Here is a 22,664-nt window from a genome sequence, read left to right on the forward strand (position 1 = left end):
TAGAGTGCTTGCCTAGCATGTACAAGGGTTTGATCCACAGCACAAAAAGAAAACAGAATGGGAGAAACCCTTATCATAATTGTTAAATGTAAATTGAATAAATTCACCAATTAAGAGGCAGAGATACAAAGAGGAAAGGTTTATTTTAGCTAAGAGGTTCGAAGATTTCTTTCCTTTCCCTTCCCTTCCCACCCTCTCCGTCCTTTCTTTTCTCATTTTCTCGCCCTCTCCCCCTCCTCTGCCTCTTTCTTCCTTCGTTTCTTCCATCCTTCCTTCCACTAGGGGATTGAGCCCAGAGGTACTACTCTACTATGGAGCTACATCTCTAGCCCCTTTGTTTAATTTTTAATTTTGAGACAGGGTCTTGCTAAGTTGATGAGGCTAGCCTTGAGTTTGCGATCTTTGTTCCTCAGCCTCTGAGTCACTGGGATTATAGGTGTGTGCTATGGTTTTAGAGGTTTCAGTCTATGGTTTGGCCCTGTTCCTTTGATGCACCCCACAAAACTCAGTTGCATTTCTATACACAAGCAGTGAAAACACCAAAAAATGTAATTAAAAAAATAATTTTTAGTAGTATCAAAAAAGTAAAATGCTTACAACTAAACCTAACCATGGAATTGCAAGATTTGAACACTAAAAACTACAAAACATTGTTGAAAGAATGTAAGAAGATATAAATGAAGAGGAAGACCTCCTGTGTTCATGGACTAGGTATAGTCTTTCAAGATGGTAGCACTTCCCAAAATGTTTTACACATTCAGTATGATGTGTATTAAAATTCTGGTGGCCTTTTATTTTTTTGCAAAAAATCAGTAAACTAATGCTAAAATTCATATATGGAATTGCATGGGATCCCAAATATGCAAAGTGATCTTGAAAAAGGACAAAGGTGGAAGACTCATACTTTTTTATTTCAAATTTACTTCAAAGCTGTAACAATCAAAACAATGTGATACTGGACTAAAGGTAGACATATAGATCAATGAAATCAAATTGAGAGTCTAGAAATAAATTCATACATTTATGGTCAGTTGATTTTCAGCAAGGGTGCCCATAAGACCATTCATTGAGGGAAAGAAATAGTCTATTCACATTTGGTACTGCAACAGCTGGATGTTCACATTCAAAAGAGTGAAGTTGGACTACAGCCTCACACCATAGACAAAAATGAATTAAAGATGGATCAAAGACCTAAATATAGGAGCTAAAACTAGATAAAACTCGTAAGAGAAAGTACTTGGAGAGGTTAGCTATATATGTTACCTGTTGTTTTTCTTACAGCTTATATGCTATAGTTTAGTAGATTTCAGTGATTCCATGCCTCCCTGGGCCAAGATTATCCTCTTATCAACCAGTTCTTTGCATAGAATTGGTGCTCTGTAAAGTGTGTCGACCAAATGAATAGAAGAGACACTGATAATATCTGCCATACTGAGGTTTACCAAAAAGATTTTTGAAACTCTTTGTGTGTCCTCAATGTGTACTTTGTCACTACAAGTGTGAGTTTGGACTTTTCCTTTTACCACAGTGAAGTTTAGGAGGCATGTGAACAGGTTCTCCTGGCTACTGTTAGTTGTCATTTGTGTACCTGATAACTTGTATATGGAACCAGTGATTTTACCTTGTTACTTTTGACAAGATAGACTCATAAATTATATTAAGTTCCTTAAAAATATATTAAGTTAATTCTAATTATGGAATATTTGAAACTTAAAGTTTAGGTCCATCCTCAGCTTGAACTCTCTTGATGGAGTCAAGCTCAAATCTGTTGGAACAGCAATCAGTCTGATTATAAAAAGTTACAAAGATCTTTCTTACATTATCATAAAATCTCTTCCTCATATTGTCTACTTGATTCTCCATGGGAATTACACCAAAAACTCATATATTCAAATAATGCTGCCCCTCTCTGCTCTATATCCCTTTCTCCTTACCCAAAATATACATTTCACCAAAGTATTTTAATGTGTTTCCATCTAACTGGGTGGCTTACGCAAGTGGCAATTTGTGTGACTTCTAGGAATGCAAATGAATTTAATAGTTTTCTAAGTAAAATATCTATCAGGCTGACTTCTAAGCAGCTGTCTTCATAGGGTGACATTGGAATTTTCCATCTGTATCACAATGTATCTCCCACTAGACAGTACAACTTTCATATTAGTCATTTGGGTTGGGATAAGTGTTCAATTTGGTGGTGCATGGCCCTCACTTTCTCTTGATAATACCATGTGGCCATGAGACATGGAATGGGAGAATTTTGAGTGGAAGGAACAACACAGAGATGTTGGAATAGGTAGGACTGTGACTAGAGATGCAAAAGAGGAGAGAAACTATAGAGAGATTCCCTCATAATTTTTTTCCTGAGCTAATCCTGACACAGGATCTCTCTTGACTTATGTCAAACACTCATCCATCAAAATGCACATACTATAGGAAACGTTTTTCCAACTTTGTTCTTACTCCATCACAGGTTATTACTAACCCTCTCTTTTATGTCATTTCTTAGGCAGTCTTTGTGTGTGTGTGTGTGTGTGTGTGTGTGTGTGTGTGTGTGTGCGTGCGTGCCCCTTTATTGTATTGCCTTGTTTAATCATCTGCCCCACTGGACTTTGATTCCTTGAAGTTTTAGATTGTGTTTTGTTATATTCTGCATTCCCAGTGCCTGGATAGTGTTCATCAATGCCTGACATATAGTAAGTCTGCTTGGTGAGCAGACATATTAGGCAGGAGTTGGGAAATGGAAAACAAAGGTAAGAAATTATAGTCTGTGGGGCAGGTGACAGTTATTTGAACATGATTCTAAGATTCACATGCAGGGCTGGATATGAAGTTAGATCCCACCCTCACACCATATATAAAATTTAGTGTAGTCAACTTCAGTATACAATACAGGTACTGTGAACTTTGATTTGTGTTGTAAAGTCATGATGTAATACATAAGACAATAATTATACGTTCTTAGCCGGGTATGGTGGTACACACCTATAATTACAGCCATTCGGGAGACTGAGACAGGAGAATTACAATTTAGAGAGACTGGCAGTTTAGAGAGACTCCATCTTGAGAATTTAAAAATAATCAAAAGTACCAGAGATGTAGCTCAGTGGTAGAGAGCACTTGCCTAGCACATGCAAGGCTATGGGGGAAGGAAGGGAGGGAGGGAGGGAGGGAGGGAGGGAGGGAGGGAGGGAGGGAATCATGTGTTCTTGAAAACTCAGATGGAGTTGTGGCTCAGTGGTAGAGCACTTGCCTGGCATGTGTGAGGCCCCTGGGTTCTATCCTCAGCACCACATATAAATAGATATATAAATAAATAAAAAGACCCATTGACAACTAAAAAATACTTTTTAAAAAGGATTAAGGGAGGGACTACATTTAATTTTGACTCTATATAAAAATGTACTACTATGCATTTTTATAAGTATTTTGGTATTTGTTTCATGGCTGATATTTAGATTGCTTGACAAGGGGTTGGGTCTAATAAAATAAACTTCGATTGTAAAGGTGATTTAATGCTGAATCCATTTTAAGGGAAGGTGAAGTATCCCTGCATGTCTCTAAGCTTAGGCAAAACAGCCATTGGTCTTGCCTCATTTATGGCAGGGTCTAATTTGGAAACAAAAGCTTGAACCAGATGTACTCTCTGGAACATTCTTTCTCTTTTGATAGGTTTGTTCTTAGAATATATTTTGTTCATAAATTAACTCATTTTTTATTGTAGCTGCCTTGTCTTTCTTAGTGGTTTAGAATGCACAAAAGAGATTGTTATCTTTTTCCTAAACTAGTATGGACTAATTTTCATTTTTTGTCCTTTATGTATTCCTTTTCTTAGGAAGCTAAACTGCAAGGTGCAGAGGAGTCAGAGCTGCAGTGACACAGCTCAGGACAGAGTGAAGAACAGACTCAGAGCAGCTCCAACCATCAAAGCCAAGGTACAATCACAGCCATGGCTGTGGAGCTCTCTAGTCCCTCTCTGTAGCTTCTTCTGCACATAGAAGAAACAATTCCTATGAGAAGAGGTAAAATGGGTCCCAGGCATATTATATTAGTTATGTTGGAGACTTCTGCACACAGATGTGAAGGAAGGTTTAAATTAGTTGCCACATGGGTGGCATTTGGGCCATTAGGGAAGCTTTTTAAAAGCTCTAGATGTTTCTTTCCCTTCAGATTTTAATGTTGTTAATTGATTCAAGTGCATAGAAGTTACTACTAAATGGTATGCACTTTGGGTTGGAGACTTTTTCAATTTCTTGGGCTCACATGACTCTTCCTTTTCTTCTTCTTCTCTGCATTGTCTCCCTGTTTCTCTGCTGTCCTGAAGGAATTATATAGAAAAAATGTATGTGTAATCTTCTTAATCTGTTTCAGGTCAACAACTATGACTCCAGCCTCCAACCCCATCATTGGTGTCCTCGTGTCCACATCAAACAACCGCTGTCTCTCAGCCCCTGACTTAACCATCGAAAAGCGTCTGCCCTTCAGCTCCCTCTCATACCTTGGCTTCCCTCCATAAGCCAGAGCGCTCTATCAGTCCTGAGAGCAACGACAGAATCTCTGAAGAACTGAACATTTCAAGCCCATTGTGTGCTCACCATGTACTCCCCCTAAAGAGACTCCATGGGCCCGTAGAAGTGCTGAGTCCCCTCATCAATCAAGTCAACACCTCGCAACCTAAACAGAAGCCTGCAGAAGCAGACTTCTATGAGGGCCAGTCCCCGGATCCTCAAAAAGTGGGAACAGATCTTTCAAGAGCGGCAGCAGATCAAAAAGACCCTTTCAAAAGCCACTCTCACCTCCTTGGGCATCTGAAACAGGAGAAAGACTTAATAGTTCTGAAATTATCCATTCTAGCAAGGAGAAGCCCCTTCTTGGATTTAAACACAAGACTCTCCAGTGGGCAGGTACTCTCTGAGGATATTGGACCCACTCCCAATATACTGACCTTGAGGTATTTCCCCTCGGTCTAGCCAAACAAAAGCAGAAGAGGACAGTGATGGTAAAAGGAGCACTGAGATCCCATTGGAAACCTGCTGTTCCTCAGAACTCAAGGGGGAGCCAGTTGGGACTTTCGTTGGAGGGGGAGCAGTTTGAGGGGTCAGGGTCAATCCCAGATACCAGGTTAGACAAAACATATATAAACCCTAGCCGTGAAATCTCAACAGTTAATTCAGTGCTACCCAAAAACAATGTTTTGGGTGGGGTCCTCAAACAAAGAAACAGCTGAAGGACATTAAATCATTTTGATCTAGCTAATGGTGTTTTGGGTAGCAGCCTGGTGATGAGCCACTTCTCCTTGCGTCGGGGCCGAAAAAGACGCTGTAAGACCAAGCACTTGGAACAGAAGGCTCCCTTAGAAACTGCGACAGACCAGCAGTGAGGGGGTCTGGCCTCAACAGACCCAGCACTTCGAGAGATGGGAACAGAAGTTCAGCAAGAGGAAGAGGACCGACAGCTGCTCTCCGTTGCCAACGCTATGTTTGACAACGAGAGGCGGACTGTGAGTCGGCGAAATGGAAGCGTGGATCAGTATCTCCTGCGGTCCAGCAGCATGGCTGGGGCCAAGTGCACTTAATGAACAGTGTTACCTGTTTTTAAGAGGTCTTGGACCTTGATCATTTATCTGGAAGAGCTGAGTGTTCTCATTTGGGTTTCTTTTAATGGCAAAACACTGTACTAATATGGTTCTGAGAGGGTCCAGGCCTTGGTAGTCAAAATTCAAGGGAACTATGTCTGTTTCTCTGGGACCCAGACCAGAAGCACTCCTCACCCCAAACCATCCCCACTGGAGTGACCACCTCTGAGGGCTTCTGGGCCAAATCTAGCAGCACCCACTTGAAGTGCAATTTGGAATGGCCTCATTCAGGAGCAAAATGGACAGAGTTAGAAATGGTAGAGGAAAAAGGAGATACCTTTTAAAGCTGATAGACCTCCTGACTTCTTTCAACACGGTGTTGTTTTAAATCAACCTTGCAGATAAAAATTAATTTCATCTTTTTCAAAGAAGTGAATCAGTGTAGTGCTTTGGAAGATCCAAAATGATAGATTGTTATGTCCCTCTTTTTCTTTGCCCTTGCTACAAGTAACTGTACCTACCTAAATCAGTTGAGCACATGCTTCTACAAAAGTTAATTTACATTCTCTGTTTAAGAAACAATGTGATTAATGCTGTATGGTTGACAGTGCACATTTCTGGATAGTTTAATTCAGTCTTCCTAAGAGACCTAATTCATAAGTGGTACCTTTTCAGATAATGAAACCAGCATGCAGATGTTCATGTTCTCTCAAGAACTAAGTGGCATTGCCCAGACTGACAACTGGGTCCCTGATAACAAATCCCACGGGTATTGTACACTAACAGGTTGTCCAAGTGGACTACAAACCAAGGGCATGCCAGGGACACCTAGAGAAAGCAGGTTGTGCATTGAACATTGAGAGTGAAAAATCCACATGCAAGTGATTAAGGTTGATAGGATGTGTCATTATCCTTCTGTTCCCCCAGTTTACATCTTGTGTTTTCATAGGCGTTCCCACCTGTGAGACCAACTATAGTGGGGCTTCGTTATCATTTTCCACATGGCCAGTGGTTATCTGCAATGTTGATCTAAAATCCTAAATTCCCTGAAGTCAGGCAAAGAATGATGCTGAAACTCCATACTATGGAAACAAGGTATCTAGCTGGATTCAGCTGGTAAATTCAGTCCCATGAACCTTTGGGGTTTATTTTCCTTAGCAGCTGACACCATGTGTCTTTTGCATCCCTGGTGGTGCTTGGTGCTTCTGCCCGTCTGGGCTCATTGAAAATAAGAGATTAAGAAAATTTTAGGGAATTTCAGATGGGCTGGCATTCCCTGTGTATGTATGAGCTATTAATATAGTCACATGACTGGCATTTAACAAACCTTCCAGAGCTTATATATTCCAATATATGATATCCCCTTTGAGTAGCCCCAGCAGGATATGCATAATTTTTCCAATGATGTCTTTGGTGAAACATTTCTGAAAACTGTTTTCAGAGTCTAGAAACTTCTAGAGACATAGACTCACTCCCAAAATGTGAGAACTGGAAGGCACCTTAATGGTATTCTAGCCTCCTTCTACTAAGGCAGAGGATGGTATCCAGGTCAGACTCGCTAATGAAGGAAGTAAGTTATAGCACCTTCTTCTCAAGACAGATCTTCAATCTTTTGGAGTTACAGGAGAGGGAATTTTAAGTTCTAAACTAGCCAGAAGCTATTTGAAGGTCTGGGAAAGAAGGCAGATTGTGAGGAGGGTTTGGAGTCATAAATGAGGTACCACTGTAAAACAGAGCCATTTTCTTGTGCAGCTCACAGTTCCCAAATAGTTCCCAAAGAGAAGTTCCAGAGATGTCTGAAGCATTGTGGTCATCACTGAGATATGTGGGACCTCTTCAGTGGCAGCTCTGGTGGGGAACATCTCACTTGAATGTATGTATTCTGTTTTCTGTGCATGTGCGCACATGTGCAGATGTATGTTTAAAAAACATACATCAATCTCGTGACTTTATATTCACACCACTTCAGTTCTAGGTCCTGCGTAACTAGTGGATGCTAGTGCCCGAAATAGAAGAGTTGGCACTGGTCTGCAGAGGACAGAGAAGGTGACCTTACTAAATGCCCATAGAGAATACTTTTCAGTTACCGCCATTTGATGTATTTCCTCTTTGATCTTAGTAAATATTATTGGAAAGGCTAGTCTTATTGATAGTGGCAAAGACACTTATTTTTCCACTTTCCACCTTTTTCTATAGCACCAATAATTTGAAAAACATTTTCAGTTCAAATTGATTTTTGTTTTTGGTAAAAAGATAAATATTTTTAATAGACAAAAAAATATATTTTAAATATTTCCCCAAGTTAATACTTTGATTTTAAGAACTCATGTAGCAGTAGCAACAAGTTTAGACTTCAGGTGAAGTGTCAAAAGCTATTTCTTGTTAGGCGGATATTCCAGTCCAAGTTACTGACTGCCCCCGTTCGCCTACTGTGATGCCAAGGATGGTGTGACAGCTGCTTTCTACACTTCTGCTGAGCAGTAGTCCTTTAAATATAGGCAGAGCAGTTCAGGTTAAGGAGGGAAGAGGCTTATTAATCTTTCATCTCTTGGCTTTGGAAAAGGAACAAAACCACTAAGGTATTATCTGTATTTTAAAATGCTTCACGTACTTAAACTAAAATCTGAACACTTTTTCTATCTGAAAAAAATTTCATTTCTTGTTGCCTGTGAAGTTGGTCACAAATAAGAATTGTTGACAGGGATTCCTTGGGGGACAAAAGTTAGAGAAAAAGACAAGAAAGGAGAATAGAATGATGGGGCAGTGAACTAGAATGAGAGACACAGTATTTCAAAAAACAAATATGTTTTCTTACTATTGAAGTTCAACTCACTATACAGATTTCCCGCATCCTACCAAATGTGTTCCTGTGTATATGCATTCTGATTTTTCTTACTAAGGGGAAGTTATGATGAGAGGTGGGAGGGTAGGGGTCATTCTGATGGAAAATCCAAGAAATGTGGCCCCCTCAGAAGGGGGCTCAGCCTGTTTCTGCAGAGGAAAGATAGGTACTGGGGACATGTTCCACAATCCATCGATCATTGTATCAGGTGGAAGAAATCATCTGGATCTTTTGGGTTGGTAACAAAGGATTATGTACCCAGCCTGTGGCCCCTTTCCTTTAATTTTCTCTCTTTTTAAAAGGGTAAGTCTTGGCTGAGGCTTGCCAGGGAAACTTTTCCTAAGTGACTTATTTTTAATTTTGAAATTTTTTGCCTGGAGGAAGCATTGGTCATAACTGCCTTCTTTGGTTTCTGTTCATTTTTACCTAAAGGAAAAAATGCCTCTGGGATTAAAAGCTGCTTAATTAATTGCTGTCTGATTATAAACTGACAAACTGCCTAAATGGGAAGCTGCCACTGTGCATGTCTGGTGAAGACTGTGCTCTTCTTCATCCTTTCTGCTCATTTGACAGATGCTTCCGGAACTCCTAAGCTTGTGCCAACTCTGTGCTGGAGATACAATGATGGCTGGTCTCTGCTCTTGAGGAGCTCAATGTCCAGTGGAATGTATCTGAATGTGTGTGGCTGGAGAATATGTTAATGGTCTTATGAAAGGCTCTTTTTTTTTTTTTTTTTTTTTTTTTAAATAGCAGTGCTCTTCAGAGGTCTCATTAGGATGTCCAGCACCCAGCAGGCTTCCTTGAACATTTTAGAGATCATCAGATTCATGAATTTGATTGTAACACTACTTTCCATTTCCTAAGTAATCTTACCAGGGGAGAATGAATCTTCTTTATCATGGTTGCAGAACAGTGACCTCTCTTCACTAGTCGCTTTTAGCTCAAGAGCCAAGAAATGAGGCAGGTTGTGGATCACTAATGTAGTCAAAAGTGGCCCACCCCTTACTTCAGTAACATCCTGATGTCTTCCCAGTCCAGCCTCTCACCAGAGCTGGCAGCAACTTGGGATTCTTTTTTTCCTACCTGGCTTTTCACTAAAGGGGGGGTCCAGCAGGAGGAGGAGACGGGGGAAAAAGGATCATAATTACAGTGTTATGGTTGCAAATCAAGTTAAAGCCCCCTACTCCTTTTTTTTTTTTTTTTCCTTTAAACAAATGAGGGTTCAGTGCCCTGTGCTCTATTTTATCTTTTTATTTTCTAGATCCCGAACAATTCTTAAAATTACACACGTGTATGCACACACAATTCAGGAACGAGGACAGTCAAATGATGTAGAAAGTTTTATAATAGTTTTTTGCTCTAATTTCAGTTAAAATACAGTCCCTGTATCTCCTCTATACACACTTGGTAGGGAAAACCACCACAGTATATTGAGTAATGTAAATGGGGGATCTTGGGAAGTAATATGTTTTGGTTGGAATGATTGTCATTTTAATTACCAAGGGTTAAAAGCTTCATGTGTCTTTCAAAATCATAAACTCCTTAGGCTCTTGAATCTTTTTTAGCCTGCCTTTTCTTCATCAACCCACCAAGTGATATTTTGACTAGGTCTTCAGCGGGAGCATAGCTGATTATGAATTCTTGTAACAATAAGAAAGTAGGCCTGTGGGGGGGGGGGCAGGTTCTAGGGAAAGAGGAAGCTGAATTGATTTTCTTCTGAAGACCCAGAAATGCATCTTCACACAATTATTATCCACTGCAGCTTCTGAAGAAGATTGTCTTTAGAAGAGAGATTCAGATATGCAGAGGTCATTAGGTTTAGTGATTAATCAAATTGAAAGAAAAGTGCCAAGACTGAATGTGCAGACTGCTCTATCAGTATTTTTTCTTCTTCCTAGGGGCACTCCTTGTTGAGTAAATGCTTTCTTAACGTCTTGGAGTGGTAACTTTTAATAATGAGAGGCAACCTCAAACTGGCCAGGCTCTCTCCCTACCTTTTCCTGTCTTATGACATCAGAAAAAGCCAAGGTCAAGGCTTGTTTAATTTTCTTTCCTCTCATTTAATATGAGACACAGACAATGCACTCTTCAGATATCATGGTTCCAAATTAACATGGTGGCAGCCAGATTTCTCCCTGGTTAGCACCACCCATCTACCAAGCCACAACCCCGGATGGGAGCAGAGCTCTCCCTCAGAGTCAAGTCTGGATCAAACATGGCATCATTAACCCTGAGCTGCCAGCAGAGCAGTTAAAAGTTCCAATAACATTAGATATTATGCAAAGGAGGGATATGATTATCTTAAATGCCAACTAATGGGTTTTCATTTTCTTTTTGCACCTGCTATGCTATTTACTCATAGCTGTACAAACAATTGCCCTAAGGGCCTTTCCCCTCTCCCACCTAAAAATAGAAAATGGGTCTCTATTGGTTTTATTCAACCTGCTGCAGCTACTTGGTGGTCCAGTGACTGATTTATTCAACCTGCCGTCTACATTAGAATTGGAGAAGGGCCCTGGATCATTGTGGACTGCTACTGCTGGCTCCTCCCTCTCCAAAAGCATTTTGACACAGAGGACTCAAACAGGGCATGTCTCATCAGGGATACTTCTGCCACAACGAAATGGCTTGGAATCAAGTGGGATGATGTGTTGTTTATTTAAACAGTACCAAAGTGCATCTTTCAATATATATTTGCTTGAGGCAAGGCCCAAGTTGAGAATACAGTAAAACAAATTCATGAAATTGAATACTCTGTCTGTAATCAAAGTCTTGTCTCTGGAGGGCAAACTCAGACAAACATGGGTGATGCTTGGACGACGTGTTGTTTGATTTTTGGTGTTGCCTTTGCAATGGGAGATAACCTTACGTTGGAATGTCCTGCGCTGGCATTCAGAATGATGGGAGAGAGTAGGAGCTGGGATGGGATTTCCATGGTGCGTCATCTTTGGATGTAACTCATTATGTAAGTTACCTCCAGCTTATAATTTACTGTCAATTCTCACATTCATACTCCTAATGAAGGCACCAAGAAAGAGCGTGAGTAAAGAATGTATGGGATGACATTGTCCTTGGATATTAGGACTGTACTTAGAAATCTTTAAAAACACCCCATTTTTGGAATCTTTGTTCAGGAATTCATCAAAATGCCCTTGGGATCAGATTCTAAACTTGGAAAAACAATTTGGAAGACTGTTGGAAGAACTGGTGCCATACATGGTTAAACCAGCATGTGGGATTTTTGAAATCGTCTGGCCCAAGACCTTCAAAAGTAGGGTGGTTAAAATGAACAGCATAGTTAGTTGTAGCTAGGAAAACAGGACTTGCATATCTCTTGGTCCAGAGAGTAACAGATGCTCTACACCACTCATTCATAACTTTAGAGCCAGATGTGGTAGATGGGGAGGTCTTCAGTTACACATGGAAACTTTGGTCCTGACGGTTCTTCTAGCCTCTCCCTCCAAAGGTACCAATTGGTTTTTCTGCCACATTGGCCTAAGCCAACCTTAGGGCATTGCCACCCTCTACCACTGGCTTTAATGGTGGTTCTGGGTTGCTTTCTGGACTGGCACTGGGACTGGCAAGGCCAGAGACCAGGCTGTTTTCCCTTTGCACCTCCACTTTAGGAGGCAGCACAGGATGTGAGACATAATCTGTTCCCACATCACTTCTCTTTGGGCCACATCTGGCTTCCACAGTGCTCACTGGCATCTTGGACCAGTGACTAGAAAAATAGTTCAAGTTGAAGCTGAGAGGATGAGTGTAGAACATGAGCTCCATATAGTCTTACCAGGTCTTCCTAGAGGAGTTGCAGTCACTGGGTACTGCATAGTGGCTCCCTTCTTGGGGACTCTGTATTGACATCATTTGGTTATGTGTGAGGGAGAAGGAGCCAGTACTCTAGTACTCACTATACAAGTCTCCAAGATGGGGAAGCCAATCAGATCAGGAATTCAGAGTGATCATCAAAAACTTAGCATGTCTAGGCAAGGCAACCAATATGTTCAGACAGTCCTTAACTGAGAAGTTAATGATGTTTGACCTACTTAGATGTCACCTTTTCAGGATGTTCTCATGTTGATGAAGGGTTGGTCTGGGAGGGCAGAGAGCAGATAAACTTGTGGCCAAAGAGTAGAGGGACTTAGGCAGACAGCATAGTCCAGTGGCTAGAACTGTCCAACAACCTTCCCAAGAAAGAAGGGTTACTTTTGGGAAGGCACAACTCCCCATCACTAGACGTGCAAGCAGGAGCTCACTTATTGGGGAGATTGCAAAAAGCTGTTGACATGGCCACTGTGATGTGCGTAGGGGCCTTTCACGCCCAAGAGCCTATGGCTTGTCAGCAGTTCTGACTGAAGGAAGCAGTCCAGGTGGAACCAGTGAGGTTGACAGTGTGACTGTTGGGTGAGATTCTCCTAACAACAGAGGAAGGGTGATTTGGGGGCAGGAGATCCAAACTGGTGAGTCAGCACCATGCCCCACACATGCGTGTGTTCCAGATCTGTTCAGATGCCTGTGTGAATGGGCAAGATGCAGGTTACTTGGTATGCTGTTGTGATGATGTTGAATGTGTGCCTCTGGATGTGACCACAGCTGGGGGTAAAGAGTTCACCACTTTGTATAAGATTCTGCAGTTGAGTATAATAGTAAATATTTAGCTTCAGTGTAGGCTGTGGGAATCTGCCTTGCTGAGGCTCTTAATCCTTATAACTGCTTCCTGGGCCCTGGGAAGCCTGCCACCCAGGTCTGAATTGTAGGCATTCCCAGGAGGAACTGCCCTGGTGACTAGGTTTCACCCAGCATTTATCCCCAGATGCACATCATGGAGTCCAGAACAGGGGGCCCTCTCCAGATGCTCTTCTATAGCAAGTATTGCCTACTGGGCAGCCATGAAGAGTGGGGCAGCCCACAGGCTGCCTTGCCAGAGCTTTACTTTACTAGGATCCCAGTGATTGCACAGCCCCAGGGTGTTCTGGAGCCGTACATCCATGTATTTGCATTGTGCCTTCAATTTGTGCCCTGGATTATAAAACCTTGGGAAACTCCATGTAAACCTTCCCCTCAGCTCAACCCATTTCTCTTCTCTACCCTGCCTATGCATAATGGGAAAAAAACAAAACAAAACAGTAAAAGCACATAACCTGGGCCTTACAGGCCTTGGTTTTGGCCCCTTTGTCTTGTATCCGGCCATGGGCAGAAGCGGTAATTTCTGAGCCTTAGGTTCTGTGCTGCTGCTCTGTTCCAACACCCCCATTTCTGTACCAGCACCTATCACATACGTGTGACTCAGGTGGGTTTCCCACAGGATACTTGGGGATTTTCTCCAGTGTGACCACACTGTTGTGACCCCGGGCCGGCTTCCAAGGAAGAATGCCTGGCACCCACTCGATTGCTCTATGCGCCCACTCTTTATTACTGCTGAGCTAGGTATCAGGTCCTGCCTGGCCCGAGACGGGGAGGTTCTGACGAACTCCCCGCTCTGAGTCGGGCAAGCGAGGGCAATTCAAGCCCCCAGGCCTGCGCCCTACCTAGCCGTCCCGCAGCGCAGTCAGGAACGCAGAGCCCTCAGGGAGGGCGGGCCGGGCGGCGCGCACGACCCCGTGCGCAGCCCTAGCCTTTTAAGTCACTGGCCGTGGACTCCTGGCAGAACTCATCCATGAACTCGAGGAAACGGCCGAACTTGGGCTGGCTCTCTCGCAGCGCCGGGCGTGCCTGGGGCGGCGGGGCGGCCCGGAACACTGTCCGCAGAGAGCCGCGCACAAGCTGTCGGTAGCGCGCGCGGTATTCCTTCAGCAGCCGCTTGGCCTCCTGGTACTGCTTCTGGTTCACCAGCCGCTGGTCCGCGCGCCTGCGCAGCACCGCGCCTGCAGGGGCAGGAGTGGCAATTAGCGCCCAGCTCACCGGCTTCCAATTCATTGGTTGCAGAGACCCCGGCGAGAGGGAGAGCGCGGGAGGAGGAGGTTAAAGGGTTGAAAATGGCCTCCCAGCTTGGGAGGGGTGGGAAGTCAGCGGTATCCCCCTCGACTCTATCGCAAGCCTTGGTTCAGGTCCCTATCACACTGCGACTTTCAGAAACTCCCGGCCTCACGCTGGTTCTGGTTGTCTCCATCTGCACACAGAAAGGGTGGCGCAAATGCCCTCCAAGAGCCCTTAGGGCTCCAACACAAGCTCTTTGCCTCACACCAGCGGATAAGCAAACTGCTGACTCGGTGCTGGCAGATGAGGAGAGTCCTACCTAGTGGAGCCTCTGTAACGTTCCGGGGGTCCCGCATGCGAATGAGGATGTCGTCCAGCAGCTGGGCTCGAGTCTTCCGTGGGGGTGGAACCGGGATCCTCTGGGCCTGCCAGACGTTAAGGGAAGAGGCTTATCTCAGGTTCAGGGCAGCCTTTCCTGGCCTCACCTCATGCTGTCACAGCACCAGGCAAGGGGTACTGGGGTCTCAGAGGATCCCAAGTGACAGCCACATCTGTGCCTGTGGGGGTCCTCCGGAGTCATGCACATATTCAGTGGGCTGGATGTTTACCCGTTTCTCCTTGGGGACATAGTGTTTCTGAATAGTATCCAGCTTGGGCTTGGAGGGGTGACAGAGAAGAGGGTGCTTCAGCATGTGCTGCAGGGCCTGTGCGTTCTTCTGGATGCCTAGGGCAAGAAGGTGAGACAGAGACACAGCGCCTGACTCCTGCCTTCCCCGCCTCAGAGCAGCCCTTGGTAAAAGGACTTGAGAATCTCCGAGGACTTGACAACTCTGCTTCCAGACCTCTCTAATCTTGTTCCAGTGCTTGAAGTTCCATCGTTCAGTCAGTGAACACGTCCCCTGTGAGGACAGATCCTAATGGAAATGCAGCATTGTTGGAGAAAAGGCCAGCCCCAGTCCCCATTAATCTCAGGGGTCACACTGTGGAGGCTGATACCCAAGAGTCATTTCCTTTAGAGGCACAGATGCTGTAACACATAAGACTGAAATAAGGGGCTCAGGGAGGGAGCTGCTTCCCTTGCCTCAAACCAACCAGGGAGGATTTGGGATGTTCCTTTTGGAATTTAAGGGGACTGGGACAAGCTCAGGAATCTGACATGGTGTGTGTTCATGAAGCCCTTCCAACCAGAGCAGCTGGGCCAGCCTGGCTGGAATTTCTAAGTGAGTAGTGGCTTCCCCAAGCCAGTGAAAGCCCAGGGAGGAGCCTCTGACATTCAGACAGAGACAGCACACTGGCTGAGAAAAGGTGGCCTGGCACCAGTTCTGGTTTGGCCATGACTTGCTCTGGGCAGTGAAGGCAGCCCTGACCCTCACATACCCTTTGGTTCGACGAAGGCTGAATCTGGCTGAGCGGTCAGCAGATCCTCATAGCCATGGTACTTGCTGGGGATGGAGGCAGATGGGAGCTTCCTCTGAGTCCTCTTCCCCTCTCTGGGTGCTGTGGCTGGTCTCCTTTGGTCTTTCTCCTTCACTTGTAAGTCACCCCTATGGGTCATGTGAGAAGGCAGCTCACTCACCTGTGCCAGGAAGAAAACACCTTCACTCACTCCCTGCATGCCTCTGAGCCTCCGCTCTATGCTGGACTCCCTGCTACTGGCAAGACAAAGACACAGGTGGAGGACGCAGACAGGAAAAGAGGTGAGGACTGAATGCTTCACTTCTGTTAACAGAAGGGTGCATGGTGGCTTTGGGTAATCCTAGAGGAAGCAGAGACACAGCCAGGAAGCTCCCTGGAGGGAGTGATTCCTTAACCTGAGCTAAATCTTAAAACAGGAGAGCTGTCCCCAGGCAAGGCTGGGGAATGGGGTGGATTGTAAGTGACAGGGAGCAGCATGCTCAAGGGTGCAGAGGGAAGACACATCAAGGTGCATTTAGGGGAACAGAGGAAACAATGCAAAGTGACAGACTAGAGTGGTAAACAAGGCCCGAACTGATAAGGACTTTTAAATGCTTAGCCCAAAGTGTTCATTTGTTTTGCATTTACTTTATCTTCACTCCAGTACTATACTTGATGTGGGGATGCAGTTATACCGTACCTGCTAAAATGGCTAACTCAGAAAGAAATATGAACTCCAAATAGACCTATAACAACTTAAAAGGTTGAATTAATAGTTTAAAAACTTCCCACAAAGAAAAGCCTAGGTTCACTGGTAAATCAAACACAGAATTAACACCAAGCCTTCACAAACTCTTCCAAGAAATTAGAAGAGGGAACATTTCTCAATTCATACTCTGAGGTCAGTATCACCCTCAAACCCAGACTACAGAAAGACATTCCAAGAAAAGAAACCAGATATCAGCATCACTTATTAATATAAATGCTAAAATCCTCAAGAAAAATAGTAGCAAACCAAACACAGCAACACGTAAAAGCACCATGACAAGCAGGATTTATCCCAGGTGTGCAAGATTCACTTAACATCTGGTAATCAGTTAATATATTTTATCAGTAGAATAAAAGACAAAAAAACCCATATGATCATCTCAATAGACTCATACAAAGATTTAACAAAATTCATGATAAAAAAAAGCATGCAATAAACTAGAAATACAAACTTCCTCAACCCAATAAAGGGTATTTAATATCATAATTAATGGTGAAAAACTGAATGTTTTCTCCCTTAAGATCAGGAAGACAAGGATATCTGCTCTTACCACTTCTACCCAACATTGTACTAGAGGGTATAACTATGGAAATTAGGCAAAAGAAAAATAGTTATGTTTGTTTTTTTAATGACATGGTGACTCAGTTGATTGTATTGCTTTGGCTGCTAGGAAGCTCAGAGCTGCACTTTGATAATACCCATATTATGAGAGCAGGGTATGAAGTGTATGTTTGAGTGACAGTTACCCTTGGACTTATTATTTCCTTTTGTGTCAATATTTTCCTTTCCTCTAACTCAGTGTTTTTTTTTTAAGACTGCATTGTAGTACTTTTATACTGGATGAATTTACATGTCCTATGTGGAGTAAAGAAACAGACAGGTGAGAATTAGATGTAAATGTATGGATGAATATAACCTGGAAAAGACCTGGTAGTGGGCAGATTAGAGGGGCAAGACTGGAGGCAGGGAGATCAGAGAAAATTATGTGATAATAATAGAGTTCAAGGGGACCCTGACCACCTTTCCTGCCTTACACAGGTTGAGCATCCCTCATCTAAATGCTTGGGGCCAGAAGTGTTTTGAATTTTGGAGTATTTGCATATACATAATAAGATATCTTGGGGATGGAATCTGAGTCTAAACAAAAGATTCATTTATGTTTCATAAACACCTTATACACACAGACTAAAGACAACTTGATACAATATTTTAAATGATTTTTTATGCATAAAACAAAGTTCCATGGTACAGAACTTTACACTTGTGATCATGTCACCACTTGAAAAGTCTCAGATTTTGCCGCATGATGGAGTTCAGAGTTTTGGATTAGGTGTGCTCAAGCTGTATTTCCCTTTCTCTACCCGACCATTCTGCAGCATTGACACTGGACATTCATGCTTCCTGCACCTTCCATTTTAATTTCTCTCCTCTCTATCCTGTTTCCTGCCGTTTCCTCTGCCTAACATGCCTCGCTACCCATATCTTCACTTGCTAATTCCTGCTCAGTCTGGGCAGAGGCATCCCTCCTTCCTCCAGGTCTTACCAAGTCTCAGACTGATCACGTGTTGTCCCTGTCCATCTTTCCCATTAGACTGTGAGCAGCTCAAGGGTAGGACCTACATCTGGGCCATGTGCCCAGGATCCAGAGCAGCATCAGAAGTGCAATGACTTTCAGCAGGAGGCAGAGGCAGTGACAACCCTCTTTAAAAACTGGACAGCACCACGTCCCAGCCAGACCCCAGATACTGTCACATGTCCCTCTGGGAGTCCCCACCAGGAGCCTCAGATCAATGGCTCTCTCAGAAGAGCTTGTGAGTCCTACCAATGATGCTGCCCTCTGGTTCCCAGTCTGCCAGCAGCAGCTGAGGGCTGGGCGGAACCTGTGGCACTGTTGACAGTGGGCAGCCGGACACAGGCACCTGGGTCAGGAAGATGGACTCTGTGCTCTTGGTGTCCTCGTCTGACAGGTGTTCTGGGCTGGGGTGGCTGGCTCCATCGCTCACGTGGAACCTGGTGTCATCACTGTGCAGAGTGGAGTCAGAGCGGATGGGAGGCAGAGGCACAAAGGTCCGGTGGGACAGGCGGGGGCCTTCCAGGCCCTCCATGGCCCTCTGTGCTTTCAGAGAAGTGCTTCTCGCAGGCTCCAGCTCTTCAGGCAGCCCTGCCTCAGCCATATCCCTTGAGGGAGACTGGATTGTGGTCAAAGGTTGGTGACGCGGCACCAGAGGCTGCTTTGGCACCTTGGGGATTTGGGTTTTCACCTGCCATGGGAGAAAGACTGGCTTGGATTTGCTCTGTAGTCAGGAGTCTCTGCTCCTGAGCCTCACCAGCCTCTGGCCACTTGTATGGTGGTCAGAGCACCATATAAGGGCTCAGGGAGGTGGTGGGGGTCACGTTTACTGGGTATCTGCAACGTGCCCGGAAATCTATACCTCAAAACCACCCGGGGAATAATCATCCTCATTTTGTAGATAAGGAAACTGGGATGCAGAAGTGAAATGACCTGACCAAGGTCACAGAAGGACCAGGAGCCTCACTCTTCAAATCAGGGTTTACCACCATGCCCTTGGCTTTCCTCAGGGAGTCCTCAGGGAGAGAGGGTTGCAGGGTGGCCCACATTTTCTGGAATGTGGCAGCACCAGGCCTGTGTACCTTATATAAAGATCCAAAAGGCAAATCTCTCTGTAGGACCAAAATAATTTCCCTCTTGCTGAACTGCTCCATTCCCTTAACCGGCAAAAGCCTATCCCCATCCTCTCCTCCTCTGTCTCCCAGCTGAGGTCCCTGTGCTCCTCCCCTCCCTGTGACATGGTGGGTTGTTTACATTCTTTGTCAAAGGTATCTGGTCCACTTTTATGTGTACTTTTACAGACTGAGTAGAGTGGTGGAAAGAGTCCCAAGTACTGAGGTCAGGAACATCGGAGCTGGAGCACAGCTCTTCCCTTCGTACTTCCATCTCCTCCCGTGGGGAGAGACCATTCCCACCCTCCCCTATTCCTCCAGAGTGCTCCCATGTGGGATGATGTGTGAAAAGCTACTCAACAGATGAGGAGTATGAAGGATGTCTCTTTCATAAATAAATTTCTCTTTAAGAAAACATCTTGGTACACACCTGTAATCCCAGTAATTCAGGAGACTGAGGCAAGAGGATCATAAGTTGGAGGCCAGCCTCAGCAATTTAGCAAGACCCTCAGCAACTTGGCAAGACCCTGTCTCAAAATAAATTTAAAAAAGACTGGGGATCTAAGTTCAGTACCCTGGGTTCAATCCCTGGTATCCAAAAAAGAAAGAAAGAAAAGATTTTCTTTTGAAAATATGTAAAACCTCAATGTTTTGACTTAAAACCTAAGGGACACAGAGTAAAAAAAATACATGCCACAGGGGAACCGAAGACAGCACTAGGCCTTGGCATCTGATATCCAGTGCCACCATTTGTTGGTGGGCAGACACTCAGCTCTCTCTCGGGGTTGGGGAGGAGCCTGGATGAGGCACTCCCTCTATCCCTCCACTATTTCCAGCCCATTGCTACAGGGAGAATGGATACTGTAATTGGTCAGAGGCCGACAGTCCCTGGCCCTGCTTCACTGCTGGGCTAGACCGTCTGACATTAAAGCAGCTGTCCCATCTTCCACTTCTGTTCTCACTAGCAAAGGGCTCACATCACTTCTAGACTGCAGGCCTGCCCCAGCAGGTTCTCTGATTTCCCCTGTTCTGCCTAAGCCTAGGCACAAGGAGAGGGCCTACAGCCTTTGTCCACATCTCTTTGAGCATGGTGGGGAAGACAGCTATCCCTAGGTGGGTCCCAGGCCTAAGCAAGTCTCCAGTCCAACCTAGAGGATGTCTGCCTGAAGTAACAAAGCACTGATTTGTTTCCCATTTGGCCACTGGAATTTGTGTTTATCTAACTCGACTATTCAGAAACTTAGGTGGGAGGAGGGGGGTCTCAGGACTCCAATACTATCTATCTATCTATCTATCTATCCATGTATCATCTATCATCTATTTATTTATTGGTACTGGAGATTTAACCCAGGGGGCTTTACCACTGAGCCATATTTCAAGTGAGGTACCACTCTCTCACTGAGTTGCTCAGGCTGGCCTTGAGCTTGCAATCCTCTTGCCTCAGCCTGCTGAGCTGCTGCCAGTACTCACATTTAACAAGTAGGTTAGTGCACCTTTCTGAATCTGTTCCTGCATCAGTCATGAGCATTAAGTGACAGCATGTGGGCAAGTGCTCAGCAGAGTGCTGGGTGGGTGCTCTGTAAAGTGGGGAGAGGATTCTGCACTCAGCGCCCAGCTCACTCCTGGATCCTTAGAGGAGGCAACGGACAGGGCAAAGATTACGGAACTCCTTGGAATTTGTCTGTTTCTGACTTTAAATGCTTCCTATTGTCCTCTTGGGACTTAGACAGGAGCCTGGCTGGACAGAGGCAGGCTGTGGAGCAGGAACAAGGGCCAACGGTATGTAGCTTTGGGGATCAGCAACCACTAGTTTAGTTTTTGGCTGTAGGAAGGCTAAAATTCAGGAGGGAGGAGCATTTCACAGAAAATTTTCGAGACTTTTCAGATGAAAGAGGGATTTGACTTACTTCATGGCACCCTAGAAGACAAATCTGAGAGCACTGGCTGGACCTGCAGAGGAAGCAGCAGCCTCGACAGGAGGATGCACTTCCTAAAGATGCAGGTGGGAGATGCACTCTGGTCCCGGAGCAGCTGCAGGGACTGAGACTTGCACCGGGATGAGTTTGGGGAGTTTATAATATATTTTCACATCTGCTTTTTCATCCAGTCCTCTCAGAGTTTCTGAGAGGTTTCAGAGTTGAGAAACCTGAAGCTCAGAGTTTGAAACTCTTGCCCAGGATCAGGCAGCTACGGAAAGTGAGGGAGCCAGGCCCTGGGTTTTCTAACTTCAAGGCTGATTTCTCCCCACTTCTCCTTCTCTGGGCCTTACTTTCTCTGTAAAACTAGAGAGTCATAGGCTCAATAATCTCCAAGGCTCCTGCCTACATGTTTGGGCTTTTCTTGACCATCTTGTCCCTCCTGATTCTATCCATATTCAACAGAGCAAGGCAAGAGGAGGCAATCCTGTGTCTAATGGAGGGTTCCAGGCATGTGGGACAGAGTGGTTCTGCTGGCAGGCAAGTCTGCGGGCATTAAAACAGGCTACACCTCCTCTGGGGCTGAGCCCTGTCCTGGAAGTCTTACCTTCCATGATTCCTTCCGAGGCATCAAAATATGATGCTTAGCCTTTACTACCTTCCTTCGAATTAAATGGATCCCCAATCGCTCCTGGAGGAAGCTCTTTAGCAGTGGAGGGACTCCTGGCACCATGATGGGAAAATAAGATGACTATTAGCTGACATTTACTGGGGGGTGCCGTGTGCCGGGCAATGTTCAACTTGCTTCTTGAGTATTAATATAACTTACTTCATTCCCTTATCTAAGAGGCAGGTACCACATCATTCCCATTCAGTAGGTAAGGAACCTGAGGCTCAGAATATTCCCAAGGTAACAGTGTGGAGTAAGGGTTAGGGCTCCACTGGTGTCACTCTGGGCCCAGGACCAGCATGCCTCCAGCTGCAACATCTTGGACTGTGGCCTCCCCTATGATGCAGTATTGCTGCATTCAGCATGCTATGGGAGGGGACAGCGATGCAGTTGGGCACACATCCCTCCCCAGATGTGAGGTAGAAAATGAGGCCACACAGACCTGCTCTGCAGAGCAGTGTGTAGCTTAGAGAGCTAGTGCAGGGCCTGGATCATTCAGGATTGGATCCCCAACTCTTTCTTGCTGTGTGACCCTGGGCAGATCATGAACCTCCCTAAGCTCTAGTTACTGCCAAAGTCCATGGGAACAATAATGCCAGCGTCTCAGGGTTGCTGGATGTGCCGGTGGATAGCAGTCGTCCAGCAGCATAGCTATGCATTTTCTGCATTTCCCTACACACTGGAAATCTCCTCCACCCCAACACTGAGCAGAATCCCAGCCCAGCATCCACGGCTCCTTGACACTGAGTTGAGGGGCAAGTGTGCAGGTCTCATACCTCGTGTGTGGGCCACCAGGGGGTTGTTATGAAAGATAAGCTCACAGAGAGACGGAAAGAGAGCTACTGGCAGAACAGCATCCTCCTTCGCAATCTGTAACAAATGCAGGAGAGACCATTAGGTGG

At 44.9% G+C, this 22,664-nt stretch overlaps 2 protein-coding genes across 2 annotated transcripts in view; one reads left to right on the top strand and one right to left on the bottom strand.

The window, feature by feature from the left end:
• RNF169 (ring finger protein 169) overlaps nucleotides 1-9,969 on the top strand; it is a 107,177-nt gene extending 97,208 nt beyond the window's left edge. The window contains 14 exon segments of the mRNA XM_079104462.1: nucleotides 3,833-3,932; nucleotides 4,369-4,371; nucleotides 4,373-4,492; nucleotides 4,494-4,563; nucleotides 4,566-4,617; nucleotides 4,619-4,649; nucleotides 4,651-4,800; nucleotides 4,802-4,867; nucleotides 4,869-4,964; nucleotides 4,966-5,067; nucleotides 5,069-5,221; nucleotides 5,225-5,352; nucleotides 5,354-5,376; nucleotides 5,379-9,969. Coding sequence (XP_078960588.1) covers nucleotides 3,833-3,932; nucleotides 4,369-4,371; nucleotides 4,373-4,492; nucleotides 4,494-4,563; nucleotides 4,566-4,617; nucleotides 4,619-4,649; nucleotides 4,651-4,800; nucleotides 4,802-4,867; nucleotides 4,869-4,964; nucleotides 4,966-5,067; nucleotides 5,069-5,221; nucleotides 5,225-5,352; nucleotides 5,354-5,376; nucleotides 5,379-5,572 — 1,288 coding nt within the window. The 3' untranslated portion in view covers nucleotides 5,573-9,969.
• A 3,528-nt stretch (nucleotides 9,970-13,497) lies between these two features.
• The window catches only part of XRRA1 (X-ray radiation resistance associated 1), a 70,938-nt gene continuing 61,771 nt past the window's right edge, over nucleotides 13,498-22,664 (bottom strand). The window contains 7 exon segments of the mRNA XM_079104461.1: nucleotides 13,498-14,278; nucleotides 14,650-14,755; nucleotides 14,939-15,054; nucleotides 15,708-15,906; nucleotides 18,414-18,755; nucleotides 21,700-21,815; nucleotides 22,539-22,632. Of these exon segments, the coding sequence (XP_078960587.1) occupies nucleotides 14,025-14,278; nucleotides 14,650-14,755; nucleotides 14,939-15,054; nucleotides 15,708-15,906; nucleotides 18,414-18,755; nucleotides 21,700-21,815; nucleotides 22,539-22,632 (1,227 nt within the window). The 3' untranslated portion in view covers nucleotides 13,498-14,024.

Source organism: Sciurus vulgaris (genome assembly GCF_902686455.1).
Source record: "Sciurus vulgaris genome assembly, chromosome: 11".
In the NCBI taxonomy this organism is placed as follows: domain Eukaryota; kingdom Metazoa; phylum Chordata; class Mammalia; order Rodentia; family Sciuridae; genus Sciurus; species Sciurus vulgaris.